At 32.0% G+C, this 22628-nt stretch overlaps 2 protein-coding genes and 1 non-coding gene across 4 annotated transcripts; all 3 read right to left on the bottom strand.

Moving 5' to 3' along the window:
- Positions 1–2503: 2503 nt before the first annotated feature.
- On the bottom strand, positions 2504–6345 carry LOC100252245 (nuclear transport factor 2-like). Its single transcript, XM_002276805.5, has 2 exons — positions 5830–6345; positions 2504–2868 (listed from the first exon to the last, which is right to left on the bottom strand). Exons 1-2 carry the CDS (start codon positions 6124–6126, stop codon positions 2794–2796), a joined length of 372 nt encoding a protein of 123 aa, XP_002276841.1. The 5' UTR covers positions 6127–6345; the 3' UTR covers positions 2504–2793.
- Positions 6346–11352: 5007 nt separating this feature from the next.
- TRNAS-UGA (transfer RNA serine (anticodon UGA)) lies at positions 11353–11434 on the bottom strand. Its single transcript has one exon. It is a non-coding gene; the product is annotated as a tRNA-Ser (tRNA).
- Positions 11435–15393: 3959 nt separating this feature from the next.
- LOC100247122 (histidine kinase 3) lies at positions 15394–22236 on the bottom strand. 2 transcript variants are annotated; one of them, XR_786824.3, is made up of 11 exons: positions 20887–22236; positions 20159–20440; positions 19664–19833; positions 19236–19448; positions 18693–18879; positions 18549–18600; positions 18185–18414; positions 17965–18063; positions 16490–17625; positions 15991–16361; positions 15394–15899 (listed from the first exon to the last, which is right to left on the bottom strand). XR_786824.3 is itself a non-coding variant. In XM_002276925.4 (10 exons), the coding sequence occupies exons 1-10, from the start codon at positions 21370–21372 to the stop codon at positions 16097–16099; spliced, it is 3120 nt and encodes a 1039-aa protein (XP_002276961.1). In that variant the 5' UTR covers positions 21373–22236; the 3' UTR covers positions 15394–16096. The 2 variants fall into 2 exon arrangements, 1 of the variants encoding a protein (XP_002276961.1); XM_002276925.4 differs by having other exon boundaries at positions 15394–16361.
- Between the last annotated feature and the right edge of the window lie 392 nt (positions 22237–22628).

Below are 22628 nucleotides of genomic sequence, written 5' to 3'. Positions count from 1 at the left end.
AACATATTTAAAAAATTAAAAACATTTTTAGTTTTCAACAGTTTTTGAAAACTGTTTCAAAAAACTGTTTTTTAGAACCGTTTTCGAAAACAGTAACTAAACACAACCCAATTTATTTGGTGATGACCCATTTTCTACTCTAAAGGGACGAAACACCCTACAACAAAAGGGAAGGCTATTTACCATTTGGATTCCTTTTATACACATATATTCTTGATGACTTAATATCCCCTCTTTTGGACACTGGATTTTAACTTTCTTGATTTAATTTGTTATATGTATAAACCATCACAAGGATTAAAGGTCGGTCCAAGAAGGTGGACCATGGTGCATAAGAGGGCTCATTGCAAAGGTAGAATGTGATGATTAAGTGGGTATTTAGTAAATAAATTTAATAATTTAATATCACTTAATAATTTAGTTTAAATCATTAAGTAACTATTTTGGATTAAATAATTTAATATTATAATTTAAAGTTAAAAATAATTTTAAATATAAAATTAAAATAATTAACATATTCTTAATCTTAAACATCATTTACTTACTTTCAATATGGGTATTTAATTGATAAATTTATGAGTTAAAATAAATAAGGAAAAATATAAATTAAAACTAACAAGAATAAATATATTGGATTTAGTAATTTAAAAACATTTAAATCAATTTTATCTAATAATCTTAATACTTACAAAAAAAATTAAGTTATATGTTTTATGTTTTTAAAATTAAAATATAGTAAACTTTTTAAATATTTTCCTTGAAAATGTAATGGTTTTAAAAACTGTCTAAAAAATCTAAGATATAAAAAATATTTTACTACCTCTATTTAAAAAAAAAAAAAAATTTTAAAAATATAAGATAGATTAATACTTTTTATATAAAAGTTATATTTTTTATATAAAATTTATTACAATGTTCTAATTTAGGCACATTGAATTATAAGTTTTAAATTAACATCTTATAAATAATATAATATAAAATCAATTAAAATGATTAAGAATATACTTGGTAGTGATTCTGAAAAATGTTTTTAATATTTTTAATGTTTGAAAAAAGTGTTACAAAGTCTAAAAAAACTTTTAAGAATTATTACCAAACACTTTAAGAGCCCATTTGACAGTGCTTCTTAAAAATATTTTTAGCCCTAAAAACACCTAAAAGTGTTTTTGAGGTAAAAAAAAAAAAGGTATTAGATAATATTTTAAAAAAAAATTGAAAATGTAGTAAAACACTTAGGAGTTTTGCAAGTGTTTGATGTTTCTTTAAAATAACATTTTAAAGATTTTTAAATATTTCTAAAATACCCTCAAGTGTTTTTCGATACCCCTCCCTTTCCCTTTCAATGGTCTTCCTCATTCACTCTCCAGTCAAGTGGAGACTTCATAATTTGATACCATTAAACTTTGCTTCAAATTACTCTTGGTCCTAAATGAACAAGTTTTGTAAATCAAATCATGTACAAGATTTAAAAATAAAAAATAAAAAAATAAAAAAATAAAAAAATTCTATCGGAAATTACCTACAGATTACACACATATTATAAGCATCAAAATTATATAGATAGAATTTCAATTATATTTTATAAACCAACCTAGCCCTCAATAGGGATAGAAATATAATAAAGAATAAAGATTAACATTTGACTCTTTTAATTTTAGATAAATACAATTTAAGAAGGCTATTGATTATTGATAACTACCACCCATCATTCCATGATAAAAAACTATTATTATTTTTAATGTAATATATAATCAAATATTTGTTATTAATCCATTTAAAAAAAAATATTTTTCAACACTTCTTTGTAACCATAAAAATTATTATTTTTAGTTTTTTTAGCAATATAAAATTTTATATATTTTAATGAAAATAAACACTATTGAAAGTGTTTTTGATAAGAGTCAAGTATGTTCATCTCCGATCTCCACCAATAGCCATCACTAAAATTCTCAATCGCTGTCATAGGGCACACCATAACCACCTCATATACTTCTGCACGCAAACACCAACACCAACAACCTCACAACCACAAGCCCAAAAACCGAAAAGGGGAAGTAGCCTTCACCAAAAAGTCAGATAAATCATAAATAGAATTATTTGACGGCCTTTAAAGAAAGGAATGTAGTGAATTTGGCGTAGTCTTATTCAAAAAATGGTAAACCTCAGACATCTTCCCTATTTCCAGCATATTATTCAGAGCCACCTTCCCTAATTGCATTTCATATGGAGATCCAATTTCAGTTTTCCGTTTCAAGATTTCAACTCAATCTTGAGTGATTTCAAAAAAGAGAGAAAAAAAAATGCCAAATGATTGATAAAGCAAGAGACAAATGTAGACTTTGGGGAAAATCCATTCTTGTTAGTACAACTTATAGTAACCTAGCCAGATCTTCAGAGTCTCTGTCCATAACTCTTTAAACATGAGGGGTGCTAAACAATATGCATTAAAAGAGTTCTCAAACATGAGATGTAGGTCTTTAAATCTTACAGAGACGCTGTTGACTGAAGTTTTCAAATCTCCAACACCCAATTCATTGATTGAAACCGAAAAACAGGTATCTAAGAAAGCATCTTTCATCAATCCGTCCAACCACAACAAAGTAAATCTCTGAATCATGGAAATAGAAAATAAAGACAATTAATATTTAAACATAACCAACCAAGAAAAAAAATCCCCACTTCTCATTCAAAAGTTCTGGATCTGAAAAAACATAATCAAACTGAATTTAGCCCTGGACTTCTGGCCACATTGCTGCTCCTCCCCTTGTGGGTAACTGACTGACATTCTTTTCTTCATGCATAATTCAAGCGGAATATGTCATTCAACACGTAAAAGCTTCCCTGTGGTGTTGGCATCAGATGGAACATCTAAAAGAACAAAAAAACAAGACAAGAAAATAGCATAAGAAAAGCAGAATGATGAAGCCAAAACCAAACCCAGGCAGTTGATGACTTCTGCATCAGACAGTTGAAACCATGAATAAAAAAATGAAGCACATAAAGCACATATAAGTCAGCCTATAATGGAAGGGGATGACTAAAATCAAATCACTGCCCCATGCCATTTACATGAGAAGGACATGGCACTTGATTTCCATACACCTCCAACAAGAAAACTCAGAAACATATTCAGATGCTAAATATGCAAGTTCCCTTCCCAGTTACTGGATAGCAGATCAATTCACAAGAGCACATACCCTTTTCAGTTATTCAAATTGAATAGTTAGTGAGCTAGCGGGAAACCAGGGAAACAGAAATTCCAAGATGAAAGCTAAATGCTGAACTATTGGAAGCACCAACGTCTGATAATACATACAGTAAACAGCATGACGTGCTTCAACCACGTAGAAATGATTTGTCATTTACTCAGGATGCACTTTTTTTTAAAGTGGAGCTTCTCTTAAGTAGGCATCTCTTCCATTTGAAATTTGATAACTTGATGATATATTAAGTACACCTTGTTTTTATTATTGGTGAATTCCTTTGTCTTCAGTTCTAGAATGTTTTACTGGTTTTGTTGTTGTAATTATTACCATTTTGATAGGCAATAAAACGGGCATGAAACAATACAACCAAACAACAATAGGCACCAAACCACAATGCCACAAAAGATAATTACAAGAAACAATAGGCAACAATGATTTTGGTTTTGGTATTATCACAGAACAAGAGGAACTAGAGCAGGAAGAAATGACATGCAACCTAAAGCAAGAATAAAAGGAAAAGATTCAAAAGAAACTTCAAATTTCAAGGATTAAGGTCTTGTTGGAATTGACTTCTAAAAAGCCAAAAGCCTTTTTTTTAAGCCCAATAAGAACTTCTATGCTGTCTATTTGGCTGATTTTGTTCAAAGAGCTTATGACTTTAAAAAGAGCTTGATATGGAAATCAAGAAAATGTTGCTTCTTGTAGAAACTTTATTTTGGTTTATGCAAGTAATGCTTTTATGTTTAATAAAACCTTTATAATACCAATGTTACCCTTTAAAAAATTGTGACTTTTGTTTCAATTTCAGCCTTCCATCTAAAGCCAAAAACAGGAAGTTATCCCAAACGAGGCCTAAAGATTGAAGAACATAGAACTTCTCTTGAGAAAAGTAAACCAATAGAAATGTAGAGATATCCAAGGGAACAAAGGAAATGTCCTTTTCAAACTTGCAAGAGATTCCTTCATCAAAGAACTCAGCACAAAACTGAGCACTCGAACAGGCAAACATCTTATCAAATAGACATGGTGCTGGACATTTCCAGATATTTTCTGAAAAAATACAAAAAAAAATGTTATATCAACTCCTCCCATGCATTATGAAATACCATTGTTAAAAAGCATAATCATGAACATGTATTATAAAAAACACCACCACTATCAGCATGCATAACTAACTTTAGTAACAGACTTGGCAGAAATCGATGGCTTTTCCTTGCAGTCTCAAAAAATGAAAAAATGAGCAAGATATTGAGTTGATACATTTGAAATAAAAAAATGGTGAAGCTGATAAACATGCGTGAGAACTTCAAACACCGCATTGCTAATTCACTTGACAATATCCAGGATCCCACAAAAGGTTATATTGCTCTCCCCCATTACAAGCAACAGTGTGAATCCAACCTTTTTAGGGTGTCTCCATGTTACAAGCTTACATGTTTCACTTGCTTAAGACAATGTGAGGGGAAAAAGAGAGGAAAAAAAATGCAAGGGGCAAATAAAAAGGATTGATTGATATTCAGTTTATTCAAGAACTTATGGCTCTAATTCGTCTAAATCATACAGCAACAAAAATGGACTTTTAATTGTTTTGTCTGTGAGCTTATGACCAATCTTTTTTGGCATTCCAAAACCTACATAAACTACTCTAGTTATATCCCAATCAAATCAAAATGCTCCTAAGTGCAAAATTTAATGCACAAGCAAGCAAGCATAAAAAACAAACATTACATTGTATCTATCCACAAACGGAATCTTATAAAAGATGAAAACACAGATTAAATGAGAAATACCAAGCTCATCATTCACAAGTTTATAGCTCATATAATTTTCATCACACAGTAAACTTTCTATTCTCATTTGGAACCTACCAGATTGTAATGCAGCATTATTTCAATTTTAGTAAATGACAATCATGAAACCAATTCACTTGACAAGAACCCCTTTGTACTATTCAATGCACCTGCCAAATGTGTCAACAGTATTTGATTTTCTGATCATGGGTGATGTTCACGAAATTAAAGTCGACAGTTTTATAAATAGTTCAACACCTTCTCCATAATTGGGACCGTACTTATGAGTAACAACATGAAAAGCTTATAAAGAATCAAATAATCATCACAACGTCGAGATTCTGACATACAATCACAAAGAATAGATTCTGATTTGAATAAAAAAAGAAATTGTTTAATTCAAGAATGAAAAAAATCTGAATCGAGACAAGAAAAGGCACAAATAGAAAACCCTAGATCTACCAGAGACAAGGAAAGGATCAAACAGTGGACAGACTAACAACGCAGGCACCAACTATCAGCAAAATCAAAATACCAAAACGATCGAAACATCAAAACCTCAAAAAACCATATTAATACACAATCCGATTCAAAACCCTAGCTGTGAGAAGATCATGGAATAAACCCTCACCAAAACCCTAAATTCCCGTTTTTTAATTCACCGCGCCAATCACAATTCTCTACAACACGAATCCACACTCCTCCACGCATTAGAAAAAGAACACTTCGAATCACACCAAAAATCCTCAGATCGCACATCATCAGATCGATTCAACCACCAATCGAAACAAAAATGAAACGCATCCAGAAAGCATCGGAATAAACAGCGTTACCTGGCTGAACTTGAGGGCGTGCTGTTCGCCGGCCAGCTGGAGGTTGCCGGAGACGAAGACGAGCATACCACCGGCGGGCCCGGAAGGCTGGCAATCGACGGTGGTGATGCTGTGCTGGCACTGCTGGAAGGGAAGACTGGTGAGCTTAGCGACGATGTTAGGTGACCCTTGGATCTTCTGACCTTCGAAAGTCAACATCGATGACTCCTGATATAAGTTAGCGAGGTTGGCACGATTGGCATCGAAGGTGGAGTAGTAGTGCTCCACGAAGGCCTTTGCTACGGCGTCTGGATCCATCCGCACCTGATTCTCTCTCTCTCTCTTCTCCTTTCGGCTTAAGAGTCACGCGAGAGAGAGCCTGTGGAGGGACGAAGAAGAAGAGGGAACGATTTTTATAGTGTCAAGGAAATATAATCCTACCAGGGTTGGGTTACGTTTCCCTGTGCGCTTCCCTATATATACTCTTTATAGACCCCACCTACTATCTATAGTTCCCCCTGGCGTATAGACTACGCCCCACTGGTGAGTGGTGAGAGAGAAATTAGGAAAGTTTTGTTAAATTTCAATATTTCTTTATTTACTATTTATTATTAAAAATTCGGCACAAGGATTCAATTTTCTTTGGGCTCTAAATTATAATTTTTAATAAATTTATTAATTAAGTTTCCATTTTGATATATATTTTTTAATTTTAAAATTTTAAAAATAATAGTAACTTTTATATAAAATATAATAACTTTTTTTATTATTTTAAAAATAAAAAATAAGAAATATACCCACATAGATATTAAATATATATATATTTTCTATTTTTATTTTTATTTTTAAAAATAATAATAATTTCCATATAAAATCTAAAAAATTTTATAGACTTATAATAAAAATATAATATTTTAAAAAAAAATCATTAAAAAAATAGTTTTACCTCAAATTTTAAAGTTTTAAAAAATTTAAAAGTAATTATTTATTACATAAGATAAGTTTATATATTTTAAATTTTTATACAGAAGTGTTTATTTTTAAAATAAAAAACACAGAGTAAATCTAGATGAAACCTAAATTAAGTTAAATTTAAATTAAGACATTTAGGCTATCTTTGGTTCAAAAAATTGAAGTATTCAAACAATTTCACTATGTCGAAATTTGTTTAAGATTGGGAATCCATCATTCATCGAAAATATAAAGTATAAAACATGGGCTCCGAAAAGCAGACTTCATGGGTGGGTTCCTAAAACCCATCGCAATTATATGTTTTATAATAGATTATGAGATCGTCTTGAATTTTTTAACACTTAATAAAATTTATCATTCAAGTATTAAAAAAATTTAAAATATTTTTTAAAATCACTATCAAATACACTCTAAATATATATTTGATAGTAATTTTACTAACTATTTTTAACCTTTCTAATATTTGAAATATAGATATTTTTAAGTGTTAAAAAAACATCAAATACTTCATAAAATTACTGTCAAACCCACTCTAAAATTTCAATGTATCATTTGTTTTTATTTTAAAAAAAAGATTAATAATAAATAAAATGAATGAAAACTACTTTAAAAAAATTTGAAAAAATGATATTAAGCCATCAAGTTGCTCCACTAACACGTGATCCTTCAAATGTAAAGCTCATATTAAGTACAATTGGTTCTTAAGCTTTACTCAACCTTTATTATTTCTCAAAAGTAATACTTGCTTAAATCCTTCTCCCTTAAGAGTATATTTGAACTAAATAGTTAAAAGTGTTAAAAGGAGTATGATATATATATTGAACTCAAATCTTGTAAGTTAAGCTTTTAGAAAAATTGATAGTTTAACATGGTATTAGAGTTTGATTTTGTAAAAGGTCATGATTCGATTCGAGTTGTCTCTTATGAATCTAAATTTTGTTTATCTCTCCACAAAAGTATAGTCAATGTCGTAAATAAATTCTAAAAATTGGGCACCTAATTAGTTACAATAAATGTTTTTAGTCTCAATTGTTAAGTCTCTTAGGCCCCATTTGGTAATTATTTTCGAAAACAATTCTGAAAAACAGTCTATGAGTACTATTTTTTAAAATATTTTTATAATGTTTTGTAGAACAAAAGTCTATTTGTGAATATGAAATATTTTTAACATGTTTTTAATATTTTTAAATATATTTTAAAAAATAATTTTTATCTATAGTGCTTTATTTTTAATTATTTTACATGCTTGTATAATTATTTTTTTAAACAGTCATCATAAAACAAGTAAAAACAATTGAAAACAACTAAAAAATATTCTCTAAAAACATTTAGCTTTCTATTCTTAATAACAGAAAAAAGAAAACAAATTTTTGGCAAATAAAAATGTTTTTTTGTTTTTTTCTCTTATACTGAGTAGAAAATTGTTCTTAAAAATAATTACCAGAAAAAACCGTAAACTTTTATTTACTACTCATTATGAGCATCTTTTGTAAGAGAAATGAAATGTTATAAATCCATTTACCACCCAATTTACTATCCAAGTTGTCGTATTCCAAAAACACAACCCTTTGAGGTTCCAAAAAGGTTTAACTAATATATTTTTTATTCTTAACACTTTTAAAAACATTAAGACTATGTTTGGTTTTCATAAATTTTGAGGAAAAATGTAAGGAAAAAATAAATAAAAGAAAAGTAGAAGAAAAAAAAATAAAGAAATTTTTATTTTATTTATTACTTTAAACTCATTTTATTTATTTTAACTCATCGATATATAGATTAAATAATTTTAAAATGTATAAATGCTCTCTCTCTTGTTATAGCGAATTTCATTTTAAGAACTATTTCTATTTAGCAAAAATAATTAAATATTAATAATTTGTTTTGTTATTATCAAAATTTGATGAAAACGATTGATTAATAAAGTGTGATAAACTTATATTTTTATAAATATTTATATTTCAAAAAAATTAAATTGTTTATTATGCTTTAAATATTCTTTTCCTCTTGAAATAAAACCATTTTTAGGAGGAATAGCGAATGTCCCTTTCGGGGGCTTTTTGTAAGCATATCTTTGTTGTTGTTGAATTCCTTTTCATTGAGAATGTCGGCCACAAACTTTAAGGCAATTCTCTTACTTTCATTATTTCATACGTCTTTTTTGTCATTATTTTTATTTGGTTTATCTCTTTCTTTTTTTTTAAAAAAAAAACACCCATTTATTCCTCATATTTTTGCAAAAGCCCTCTTATTTTTTTAATTAATTAATTAATTAATTTATTGGTATTTTTTTCACCCTAAGGATCATAATGTTTTCTATGGTTCTCGACCTTAAAAAAATCTACTAATTATAAATATAGTGATGACTCGATATAAGTGATCTTTGTTAAGAAACATAATATGCATATTGAGTCCAAACCCTTTAAATCTAATCTTTTAAGAAAATTGGTAGCCAAACATGATCTCGAAATTTGACTTGAAAGGTCATGGTTCGGACCATTTCCCCTTTTCCAATTTGCATATTTGTTTTCTTACATCTCTTTCTCTATTATATTGAATTCAAATCCTATAAGCTTAAACTTTTAAAAAAATTGTTAGTTCGACAATCTTAAATCCATCTAATACAAACTAAATTCAAATTAATTGTATTTAACGGAGTTTTATTGTTTTCAATACAAGCTTTAAATTTATAAATAACACTTCAATCCTAACTCTTAAAGATTGTTTTTGGAAGATGATTTGATTTTGATAGTTTTAAGGATGGAAAGTTGATGTAGATTGAAGGCGACTCTTAAGTTATAAATGAATCAATTTCATGCATTTCATTGTCGAGGTAGAATCATTTCAATCATTGAGCATATTCAAAGAATTTGTTCTCAAACTTTTAGAATATTTTACTAAAGTTGTATATCTATTTTTTTTAAAAAAGAACGAATTCCTCCACAAAATAGTTGTTTTTTTTTTCTATATATACGAATGAATAAAATAATATGTTTGTACTATAAAAACCGAAATGTGAGGTCTAGTTGTAATTTTATTTTATTTTTTATTTTCTTTTACTATATACCAAATTGTCATTCTTCCTTTGCTAACAAGTTGGATTGTTGTTGTCGCAGCTGTCCCATCTTGATATGTAGTCTAAATACGTATACAAGCCTTAGTTAATATTTAATAGATCACCTTGGTTTTTTGTCTCACCTTTATCCTATTGCATGTACATGTTCTACTCGACTATTTCATGTTATTTTATGCTTTGTGTTTAAATTGTTTAACTAGATTGATGTTGTACTGCCATGCAAAACTCAACCTATAAATTGTTGTATTGTCGTGCAAAACTCAACCTAGAAATTGTTTTTGTTTGAAAAAGATTAAAAAAAAATGAAGAAATTTTTTTTTTTTCCCAATGTTCTCGGCGACCAAACAGACAAGAGAAAAGGTTACTTCAAAATTTGCATATCCATGTTCTATTAAGGGGTCATGGTATCTATCCACATCTCCAACATTTTTCTAATAAAATATTTAAGATAATTTTATATATTAGATTTTTTTTTGTATAAATGTAAGAAATGGTTTAAGTTTGTTAGCTAATTGATTCTTAAAATAGTTTTTGACTCTCTAAAAAAAGGGAAAAAAAAAAAGGGAAAACACCATTAATAACTAGAAAATAGATTTTTTATTTTTTATTTTTTTGTTATTAAAAGCAAAACATATGTTGTTTTTTAAAAACATTCTTAGTTATTTTTATTTATTTTTAAAAATTATTTTAAATAATAATTATATAAATATGCATAATGATTAAAAATAAAGTACTAAATGTAAAATTTATTTTTAAAATATATTTAAAAACATGAAAAAAGAAAAAGAAAAAGAGAAAGAACATTTTAGCTTCCAAATACATATTTGGTTCCACAAAATATTAAAGAATATGTTCAAAAACTATTTTTTAAGAATTATTTTTTAAAAGCACTTCTTTGCCTTCAGCCTTAAGGTTCATTTGGTAACTGTTTTTGAAAACAGTTATGAAAAAACAGTTTTTGAAAATTGTTCTCTGGCATTTTGTAGAATAAAAGTTTGTTTAGATGATTTTTTTAAATATATTTTAAAAATAATGTTTATGTCTAATGTTTTATTTTTAATATTTATATAATTATTTTTTAAAATAATTCTTAGAAACCAAATTAAAACAGTATAAATAAACTAAAAAATATTTTTTAAAAACACTATTTTTTGTTGTGAAAATAAATTTTGATTATAAAAGTGCATAATTTTTTATTCTGAAGAACAGAAATACCAAAGGTATCCTTAATTTTTGGATTTTTTTTTTCTAATTTAATATAAGATTAGATATATTTGTTTGCAAGCATTGTGTTTTTGTGTGTGAGTGTAGTGATGGGTGTCATTTTATAAGACATATTTAATAATTATTTTATTTGCAGATATTGCTTCTATCATATTCTTTATTTCAATTATTATCACAGCTGTCATTCTGGAAGTCATCGTCACCACCTACAAAATGCCGTTTCCAAAACAAACCGAAAACGACGTCGTTGTTAGCACTAACACAAAAGTGAAAATCGTCGACAGCAGGGTTCGAACCTGCGCGGGCGAAGCCCAACAGATTTCAAGTCTGTCTCCTTAACCACTCGGACATATCGACGCTTGTTATAATTTTGAAATTTTTTAATTAAAATCTAATTTAATATTTTTCAGTCTTGCCTACTTAACCGAAAAGAAAAGTCTTTGTTTATTTCTCATTTTATAATACACGTTATTACTACAAGTTGTTTCAAAGGTAATTCTCCTGACCTTGATTCATAGTTGTTAATATAGAGTAGATTTTGTATAATTTTATTAACGTTTATATATGGCTTTCTAAGTTGGTACTTGTGACCTTTATCATTAATATTATAATGTTTTGTACAACTTAAGCCATAGAGACGTATCTAAGATATGTTGGTAACAATAAGCTTAATGTTATCTCAACTAAATTATTTGACCTTGAAAAGATTGTACTTTGTTTTATTAATATTGAAACATATTTGAATAATAATTAAAGAAAACATGTCTAAGTTTTGCTAAAAATAAGGTTTATGGTTTTTTTTCATGTCTTTTTAAAGATTTTTTTCGTTAGGGTAAGTTGAGGTTAATTTCCGAAGACTCTGGTTATTTGGACACTTTTTTTATTTTTGGTTTCACCTTCAATTCAAGAGATGGAGATCAAGATAAAAGGTAATATATTGTTGTTTTTAAATTTTTTTCATGTAAAATTCTTGATGTGATTATTGGTAACCAAGAATATCTGGGAAAAAAAAATTGAATTTTAGCATTCTTTGTGACATTCCCCTTTGTTTATAACCCTAATAATTTATTGTCACTCCAGCAATTTGTACAAGTTGTTTTTGGTTATTGTATTGGGTTTGCACTTTTTCTCCGTTGACATTTTTTCTTGGTTAGTAAAATTTAAAAACTTAGATATTATTTATATCTAAAATACATATGTTATTGGGTCTCAAAATGAACGGGGAAGATGTATGTCTTGTAGACAATACAATCATACACATAGTTCTTTAAGATAAAGGATATTCTTTAATTTGACATTAACAAAAGTTAATGTAAATGCCATATAAGATATTAAAACTTGATTGAAGGCTTTGGAAGAATAAATATAAAGTTATCGAGTGAAAGTAGATTCAATATAAATGATGCTTTATATTATAGAAAATCCAAAAGAAATTTGGTAACATTTAAAAGATATTTGTAGAAATGGGTGTCACATTGAAATTATGAATGAAGTGTAGAATGTTTTTACATCTATCATTTGTGGCTAAAAACATGTATTGGAAAAACACCTGACTTTCTCATTTGATTTGTATCATACAACCATAGGGCTCATTGAATCATAGGTTGTCGTAGACCAGAAGTTCATTGATCCAAATACTTTTATACTTTGGCATACCCAACCAGATCACTTGGGGTCCTCAATGATGCATCTAATGATAAAACACCCATATGGGTATCCATTTAAAAAACCAAAAGATTCTTTTACCTAATGAATATTTATGTACTCTTTGCTTCCAAGGTAGATTGATAGTTAGACTATCTTTTACTAAAGTCATATATGAATTACTTATTTTCTTTAGAAAGAATACATAAGGACATATGCTAGTCTATCCATCCACCATACCCTTATGGTGGTCATATATTCCCTATGATTGAGCCACAATTCATAAGGCTAGTGGTAATAAGTATACTCAAAATAGATACTATAATATCTCATGAGTTAAAGTATATCCGTTGATTACATAATAGAAGCACTCTGAACCTCTAAGTCCTAAGATTTTAACATGTCTATACTTCCACTAGTTAGATTTAGAGTCTTATGATGTTTTTGCGTGCACCCCCTATCAGTCCAAGGCTAGAAATGGAGCATTCTAGCTATTCCCAACATTCTATGCACAAATAATTCAATTATGAACACAATTTATAGATTATCCAATTAAGACAATATGTCTCGATAATGCTAGTAAATTATTTCTAAACATTTATTATTATATGTCGGTTAGAATTTAACAAATAACCTTGAATGAATATGAATACTTGAAAATAATGAGATCTCAATAAATTATGTATGTATAGGATAAAAAAGCATTGAAATCGATGTAATAAAGAGAAAAAAAAGCATGTTTACCTGAAATACCAGAGCAGATAGTTGCGAAGGAATCATTTGTTGCATAACCTCAAAAATGAGACTAGTGGATCTAGGTTCTCAAGTAGGAGTTAGGCTGGCAATTTGCAATGTTTGAAATGTTCAATTTTGAGGTCATTGTCAATAGTTAGCAAGCACATGTCTAGGCTTCTTATAGCAGTTGTAGAAGTTGTTCTTACTTTAGTTCACTATAACATTGCACTTTGCTTTTGTCTTTGGACTTAGCTTGAGTTGCATGAACTACCTCCAAGGGATTAGATACTTGATTATGCAATTCAATGACACTTTGAGTGATACGTTGTTGTTTTTCACAAAGGAGCTCAACAAATCACATATCCAAGGATGGAAAGAACTTCTACTCATCAAATGGGCATGAATAGGTCCAAATTCATGTCTCAATTTCATGAGAAACCAACCCCCTTGATAAATTTCATGCATTTTTTTGCAAAGTTGATAAACCCTCATGGAAATATTTGCATAAATCAATTTTTTTGTATTCAACCCACAAATTCATAAACCTAGAGTAGTAATCTTGTATGAATAAGTTTTCTTGACAATATTTAGATACCTCTAATTCAAGTTTATAATGTCTTGTAGGGTTTTCTTATTTATGAACTTTCTTTAAATAATTTCACATATCCTTGGCACAATGAAAAGATATAAACTAAGAATAATACGAGCATCTATGGATCTTAAGATTTGGGTAATTATTTTCGCATTGTTTAGATGTCATTATGCCATTTTCATACCATCTCATGAGACCTTGAAATAGAACCATCTAAGTGCCCCCATAATCCTTTTCCTTTCACAAACATGTAAAATCAAAATTTCCCAAAAAAAAAAAAAAAAAAACTCATTCATTTTCATAGACAAGATTTCTTATTTCTTTAACATTTTTACATAAGACTTCACATGAATATTTATCAAGCAAACTATACAATCCTTACAATATAACTAATGTTATGACGGGGAGATTAGATTTGACAATTGAGATATTAGAGGAGAAAAAATCCATTCATTCTCTTAATTATCATCTATATGCTTTATTTTATGACACAAAAATAATTTTTACAAAATTTTGTCCAACATGGATAAGTAAAACACTCGATTTAGTTTTGAGATTAACTTAATTATTAACAAGATTTTCCTTCAATGCTTGTGATGAAATGTAACCAAGTTAAAATGATAATTAAAAAATCTTAAAAAATAGAAACCTTTGGTGATATGAAGCACCAACTCCAATGTAAAAGTCTAGAAGAAAAAAATAAGGGAAAAAGTTATACTAAAATTTGATTACTAAAATTAACCCTTTTGGGAATGATTCTACTTAAATTAAAAAAAAAATCTTGATTTTTGAATATAAACAAAAAAAAATGATAATATTTTGGTAATGTATTATATATTAACTTATTTTCAGAAAAATTATCCACAAGTTACTTCAACTTATCTCAAAAATTTCAAGTCTTGTTGAGTAATTGTTTTGAATAACAATTCTAAAAAGCAACTTTTAAGAATATTTTTTTAAGATTGTTTTGTGATATGTTATAGAACAAATGTTTGAAACTTGAAATGTTTTAATTCCATTTTTCATGTTTTAAAAATAATTTTTATATATAATATTTTAATTTTAATTATTTATATTTTTATAAATATTTTTTAAAACAATCATTAAAAAAAATAAAAACAACTTAAAATAATTTAAAAATATTTTATTTTCTGTTTTTTTTTTCTAAAAAAAAACTGTTTTTAAAAACAAAAAATTATTTTTCGTTTTCAAATTATCAAATTCATCTTTTTTGTTTTTTTTTTTCCTTTTAAAACAAAAAACTATTTTTAAAAACAATTACCAATACGGGCAAAAGACAAATATTATAACAATCAAACTAGCAGTGAATAATGTACAAAACAAGGAAAAAAATCACATGGGATTACTCAAAATTCGAATTGTAGTTTTGGTTACATCAACTCCTAATAAAACAAACCATTGGCATTGGTAGAATCAGAAGGCCAGTTTGAGCCCATGCCCATCATCTTTATTGAAAATTGTAATATACAAGAAGCATCATCCCCTGTGGCTGCTATGCTACCTTTCATATCTATACAAGCAGTGATTTATGTGAAGGACAAAAAAATAGGGAAGGGGTGAGGAGGAGGCCTTTCTTCATTATTCTTGCGGGGAAAAGACCCGAGTCCCTCTGATCCCTCCAGATGGTGAAGTCCCTTTGAAGAACTTTTACTTCCACATGCTCCCGAGTAAAGGTCCTGATGGAAGGCTTGGAAGATGAGATCAATATTTTCTGAGAAAAAATGAATCTGTTATGGTATCTGGGTTGTCAAGCAATCAATCCAAATCCAATCTCCACCCATCAGGCATGGCTTGTATGTACAGTCTTTGTTAACCAAACAAGTTATTTTCCTGGGAAAATTTCAAACATAGCGAGTGTTAGGCAACGGGGAAGGGCTTGAAACAAACAGATGTACGAAGTTCTGGTTGAAAGAGAACTCACTCTTGGGGAAAAAGTTGATCCCATTTGAGAATTCAAAAGAATCCTGAAGATGGGTCACCTGAGCTTTATGTCATCAGCAAGCCTGTAGTAGACTTGTGGAAATCCTCTATTGGTTCTGTTCTGGAGGTGGTTGAAAGAAGCGTGAAACCTCGCGATAAAGTTGTTCAGCTTCAAATGGTTTTGATACATATCCATCCATTCCGCACCTCAGGCATTCCTCGTGTGTGGCCTGGATGACATCTGCAGTCATGGCCAAAATGGGTAGGTGCCAGTTCGAAATATTTGCATAAGCTTCCACAGAAACTTCTCCGTGTTGGATTCGACTATTGACGTTCCGTTCCATTTCCCTAATTATCCCAGTAGCTTCAAACCTGTGGGAGGAGATTCACATTTATAAAGACAAGCTCAAACGAAAATCATAGATAGATGCAGTAGAGAGGAGTTTGATAGAAAATTTGATGTAAGCAAATCGCATCAAATACCATGGCGACATACATACCCGTCCATTTCTGGCATCTGGATATCCATGAAACAGGCATCAAAGTCGTGGGGAGGTTTAAGCAGTGGGATTGCACTTTTCCCACTGTCTGCACAGACGACATCAGCTCCGTACTTCTTCAATGCACCAGCAGCTACTCTGAGGTTCACATTATTGTCATCCACAACTAGAATTTTTCTCCCACGAAGAAGATTGCGGAGAGACAAACTGGGGTGCTCTCCATTCTGGCAAACCCCCTTGTTCCCAACACCCAGGGCTCGTTGTAGAGATGCAGCCAGCATACTGGCCCTCAGAGGCTTCATGATGACAGTTGGATTATAAACCCCAGAAATTGCAGCACTATTTCTGGTAGAGCTGATGGAATTAGCTAGAAGAAACAGTTTAGGAGGAACCTCCAGATCAAGTTTCTTTAATTTATTACCAAAGAGAGCAGAAAGGTTTGAGTCCTTATCCCAAACGTCCTGTTCAACTAGGACCATGTTGATAGCTGTATTCCCACTGCTTATGCTGGAGAAAACTTGATTCAAATCTGAAGTGACTTCAACACGGATCCCCAGCCGCTGGATATGATACCTTGACACCTTGGCCCGTACAGGGTTGGGGTCCACAACTAATGCTGCCATGCCCTGAAATTCTGACGAGACAGCATTAGACTGGTTGTTAGTTGGCTGGCACTTGTACTCATTTGATTTGGAGCATCCACCGGAGAAGACAGCAGTAAAAGTGAAAGTGGATCCAACATTGGGTCTACTTACAAACCCGATTTCTCCATTCATAAGGCCAACCAAACATTTGCTTATGCTTAACCCGATACCTGTGCCCCCATGTATTCTAGAAATGGATGGACCCACCTGCATGAAGGGAGTGAAAACACGAGATTGAGCTTCTTCAGGGATACCTACACCTGTATCCTCAACTGATACAATTAGATGGATGAGGTCGGAGGAGGATGATGAGAAAGGACTAGTGAGTCCCTCTTGATTGAAAGTCCTGAATCCTTCCCAGCTGCAGCGTCTATCTGCTACAGGGAGACCACTTAAGGTGTTTTTAGATGATGACTCTGTCTCAACTTCTATTGAATCCATCAACTCCTCCACAAGATGAATGGTAACAAAGATGTGCCCTTTCTCTGTAAACTGCCAAAAGAATCAATTCTTGGTCAGGTCGCTTCTTGTGCCTAAAATAGAAGTTTGTGTACAATCTTTGATAACGTATGACCCTATTTATGCCTATAGGTCATTTAACAACAACAGGAATAGGAATTTTCTAAATACCTCAACCGTTTGAAGTCTATTCCAACCCATTATTTTACTCTCGCTCTTGAGTGGTAGAAAGAATATCTCACCCTCAAGACATGATACTCATATATTGTCAATCACTTTACATAGAATCTAGATTGAATAGATTTCCATAATTGATCATGTTTCTCTCTTCTGATTTATTCAATTGAATTTGAGAATCTACTAAATACTTACTTTGATTGAGTTTCCCATGAGATTGGTGATGATTTGGCGAAACCTCCCCGGATCACCGATTAGCATTTTGGGAACTCGATCAGAAATATAAACTGCCAACTGCCCTCCCCCAAAAATTGGAAAATTCAAATTACAAATGTGCAGATATTAGCAGAAGAAAATATAAAGGATTTGAACATGGCATATGGAGAGAATCATGCAAAGCTATAAAATTAATTACCTCCACTCCTTTTTCTTGAGATTTTCCAGAAAAGAGGGACAAGACATCATCCAAAATTGCCTGCAGATCAAACTGTAATTCCTCAAGCTCAAGTTTACCAGATTCAATCTTTGCCTGGTCCAAAACCTCATTTATAAGTGAGACTAGAGCTTTTCCACTAGCCTGTGCAGTTCTCACGTAGTCTTGTTGAGTTACATCTAGATCCGTGTCTATAAGCATATGTAACATTCCTGCAAGATGAACATATTTAGACTGTCATGGCTCCAAAATCTTTTCAGTGTTCCCATAATTTATTTCTGATCAAAGGTGAGGCGATATCTAGACATGACTGAAGTGAATAGAGCATAAATTTAAGAAAACTCACCGAGAACACCATTCATTGGGGTTCTGATCTCATGAGAAACAGTGGCAAGGAACTATAGAACGTTGAACTTTCATTAGAACTAAATCACTGTGATAGGTTAAGCCAAAACAAGCTTTCAGTAAGTTGACTAAAAGCATCAAATACCTGAGATTTTGCAACATCAGCTGCCTCTGCTCGCTTTTTGAGCATCATCATGTCCCGGTAATCCTCCTCGACTTTAGCAATTCTGTTCACTGTCGCATGGAATATATGCCCAACAAGCAATGCAATTACAAGTATGCCAGTTGAAGTTGTTATTGCTAGCCATGGCCATGGTGCTTTTTGTTTGAATCTGCGCCATGAAAATATCCAGTTTGAGCACCGATTTCAACTACTTTACATTGAGTTGGATTTGACTCCTCTTGGGTATGGACTTAGTTGGCCATGCCAAGTACTGATTACACCACACCACATCAAGATATGGGGAGATGCGCCAGTCAATTTCATAGACAGGAAGAAAAAGGAAAAGAAAAGAAAAAAACAGTGGAATTCCTAAGATTATCCTCCTTTTACATGACATGACTGAATCAAGCCAGTGTGCATTCATAAGGCACTATAATCAGAGACATAACAACCAGGAGGAAGGTTTGTATCAGCCACAAGCCCAACCCAAAATACACATAAATAAGAAAGAGTTTCATTGATCACCTGCAGCGCATCTCATGCTTTCTGAATGGGTCCCCAAAGTTAAGGGCGCTAACATGCTGTAAGCCATCATCCGATACATTTGAACCATACATGCTGATTGGGTGGTCAGTATCAGTTGTGTCATACACATTGACAAGGATAGTTTGCTTGCTTGCAAGCTGTTGAAGTAACTTCTCCACGAGTGATTCAATATGAAAGACTCCACCAAGATACCTGCTTGGCAGCAGCAGCAGAAACATTAAGGGCCGGTTGAACAGCTTATCAACTGACAGCATCCAATTTTGTTTTAGTTCAATTCACAAATTATGTGTTGCGTTTCTCACATAAGATCAGCTAATCACAAAGAGACGGTAGCAGTAATAAATACAGCTTTTTAGCAATTCCATGTCAGAACCAACTTCTATTCTGATGAGAAAAAAAAAGCATACCCATGGGTCGCTTGGATCCTCTCATTTGGTGTTGCATTTGAGAGGAGATCTGACTTGTAGACAGCAAATGTCAATATAACTCCAAGGCTGTTGGTTTTGAATAGCCTGAAAGGAGCGGTGAGAACCGCTTTTCCTGATGCTCTTGCACGCAACACATTTTCACGATCTTCCTGTTGTACACAAGTTTTAAGATAGAACATTTTAAATCATGTTTCATGAAATTAAACTTTTTATAGATAGAGCAGCTGTATGATTTATACAATGTTAAGATAGAGCTTTGTTCGGACTATTGAAAAGCAGCTCAAGCTCAAAATTTTCGAACTTGCTAGAAAAAGAGGTGATCTTTCAACCCACTTCACCAAATTTCGGTTTCTAAAACATACACTAAATCCTAGTTATTACAAAATTGGAAAAGCTTTAGTCAAATCTAATGAAAAGCTGATAATTTATGGAATCAAGATAAACAGACAGGGAGATAAAGAAAAAGGAATTTACCTTTCCTGACAGCATATCAAGCGAAATCACATGTGAGACAGTATCTTGTGCAAAAATGACAGGGGCATATTCTTCCTGAACTGGGGAGGGCTCCAGGTTCTCCGAGGCATGGTTATCCTCGTGAACCGGCGTTTGCTCAGGCGTATCCATCCTCTTAATAGTCCACCCTTGTTGCTTCTCGAATTGTTCTCTTTCCGAGTGGAGCACCCTCACCGCATATGCCACGCCACTTGTGAGGGGCCTCTCGAAAGCAGTTCTTTCAGTGTACCTCGCAAAAGTCCCCTAGAGGTTCAGAAAGTTAGCTTGTTTGGTTGACTGGAAGTAAAAGCTCAGAAATTAATACTCAGATCTGGTTCTGGACTGAGCTAAAAGCACTAACATTAACATCTGAACTGAAACCCCATATAAATGCACCAAATCAGCATTCTGAACTAGAATCCACGTGAAAGACAGAAACAGAATGACTCAACCAGGCAATGGAATTGAAAAACCACTGATAGGTACCAGATTTAGAACCCTAATTTACCAAAATTAATGAATTCACAGGGCATAAAACTCAAATCTAGTTCTGGGTTAAGCTTAATTTATCAAAATTAGCATTCTAGATTCAACACCCATGTCAAGAACAAGGTCAGGGTAAGACAATTGAGAATTGAAAATGGAGCATGATGAATTTCAACCTGATTTATGACCCTATATAGCTCAGAGATGAGAGACGATTATATTACCTGATCAATTGCAGATGGGTTCTTGCCATGGTGGAAGGTTGAGATCAAAATGGACATGGCCTGAACATGGTTCATACTCACATTAAACTGATCCTGCAACATCCTAGCCCTCTCATCACACATGCTTCCAAGGGTTTCCTTCCTCTTTTCAGAAGCTTGTAGGCTCAGATACGAGAAGATCCACAAAGACACCATGATCCACATCAGAACCCATGTAAACAAAAGCTTTCTCCACCATGTCTTTCCAACCTTCTTGGACCAAAACTTCTGGTACCAGTGATGGGGGATCTTACCACTGTTCCCAAACATCTTCTCCCACAATCTCATCCATATCTTTCCACCATCACTAAGTAAACCAGCCTTGGTTTCCATGACTCCACCATTAATGAACCAGTTCACAGGGATCACAGATATAATCCAGCAACATAGCATCAAAAGGAGATGTCCCACCTTCAGACCAAACCCCAACACATGGAGAAAACTCATCCACAACAGTGTCCAACACCGTCTACAAGAAACATTTACAAGAAGAAGTGGGTCTGACTTCTTCTAGAGAGAAAGAGCCACTATCAAATCTACAGAAACTGTCTACTGAAAACCAACATCAAAAGAAAAAAGAAAAAAAAATCTAAACTTGGAAGGGAAGGGAAGAGAAGAGGAAGAGCCAAACCCAACCCACTTCCAAAATCACTACAAACAAAGGGAATGAAAAGGGAGGTCAGAGTGAGCAAGATGCTATCTTATCCACCAAAAGAGCCTCAAAATCAGATGGCAAACAAGTCCCAAAAATTTGAGTAAAGAAATTCACCACGCCCCAAAAAAGAATCAAAGAATCCCCAGATTCTGAACTTCCAATTCCAAACAGAATTTGCTAATTATCCTCTCAGCTACCAACCAAAACCCAGAACAAGAAATGGGCCAAACATCACCAACTCAGATTCCAAATTAACTCATCAAATCAGAACATCCCGGCAAAGAATCTGACACGAAATCTACTTCACAAGCCTCCTTAAATTCCTGAACTCAAAACATCAACAAACATAAAACCCCCCAAAAGAGAAAATAAATCTATGTGTTTGTTAAACTTTGACTCCCAACCAAGCTCCCATGTGGAGATATGGGCAACAAAGAAGCAACACAAGAAGAACAACTACTACACAAGAGAGCAGCCCAAGAAGAGGAAGAAAAAGAAGTTTGAAAGAGTGGATTCATGGACACTAAGAAAGAAGAATCTGTGAAAGAGAGATGAGAAGAATATGGTGGTAGAAATGTCTGCTAGCATACCCCATTATCTCTATCCATTCCACCCCAAAAATATTTCCCATTTTAAAATTCAAATTTATATTTATCTCTCTCTCTACACCCGCATACATATACATCCCCAACTATGCAAAATTATTAATTAAGGGCAAAAGGGGGCATGCTCCCACTGAGCAGAAATCACTGCTTTTTTTTTTTTTTTTTCAACTTTCCTTTGTGTTCACATCCCTATCCATCCAAATACCAGTAGTAGACAAGTTGTACACGCTAAGTCGTTAAGCTGTGTTGTTTTTATGGATGTGTAGTTTGTAGTTTGGTTGACAAAAGTACCCCATTCATATGCTGCATATTTATCTTCTCCCTCTCTGTTCTTATGCTTAATGGCATTAGATGCCCATGCTTTTTCCCAAATTGCCACGAGAGGATGATGGGCCACAGAGTAGGTGGAGATCAGGCCCCATGATTGATACCTCTCAAGGTGT

Source organism: Vitis vinifera, chromosome 1, assembly GCF_030704535.1.
Source record: "Vitis vinifera cultivar Pinot Noir 40024 chromosome 1, ASM3070453v1".
NCBI classification, from domain to species: domain Eukaryota; kingdom Viridiplantae; phylum Streptophyta; class Magnoliopsida; order Vitales; family Vitaceae; genus Vitis; species Vitis vinifera.
The sequence above is the reverse complement of the archived record's forward strand: the minus strand, read 5'-3'. Positions and strand labels throughout refer to the sequence as shown.

What these genes read in the sequence shown, in the direction of transcription:
- LOC100252245 (XM_002276805.5), bottom strand. Translation starts at nt 6,126, where the DNA reads ATGGATCCAGACGCCGTAGCAAAGGCCTTCGTGGAGCACTACTACTCC. An exon ending in ACGCCCTCAAGTTCAGCCAG is followed by an intron (nt 2,869 to 5,829) that starts GTAACGCTGTTT and finishes TTGTTCTTTTAG; the next exon opens with ATGTTCCATCTGATGCCAAC.
- LOC100247122 (XM_002276925.4), bottom strand. Translation starts at nt 21,372, where the DNA reads ATGAGTTTTCTCCATGTGTTGGGGTTTGGTCTGAAGGTGGGACATCTC. An exon ending in AGGATCCAAGCGACCCATGG is followed by an intron (nt 19,449 to 19,663) that starts GTATGCTTTTTT and finishes GCTGCCAAGCAG; the next exon opens with GTATCTTGGTGGAGTCTTTC. An exon ending in AAGCATGAGATGCGCTGCAG is followed by an intron (nt 18,880 to 19,235) that starts GTGATCAATGAA and finishes TTCATGGCGCAG; the next exon opens with ATTCAAACAAAAAGCACCAT.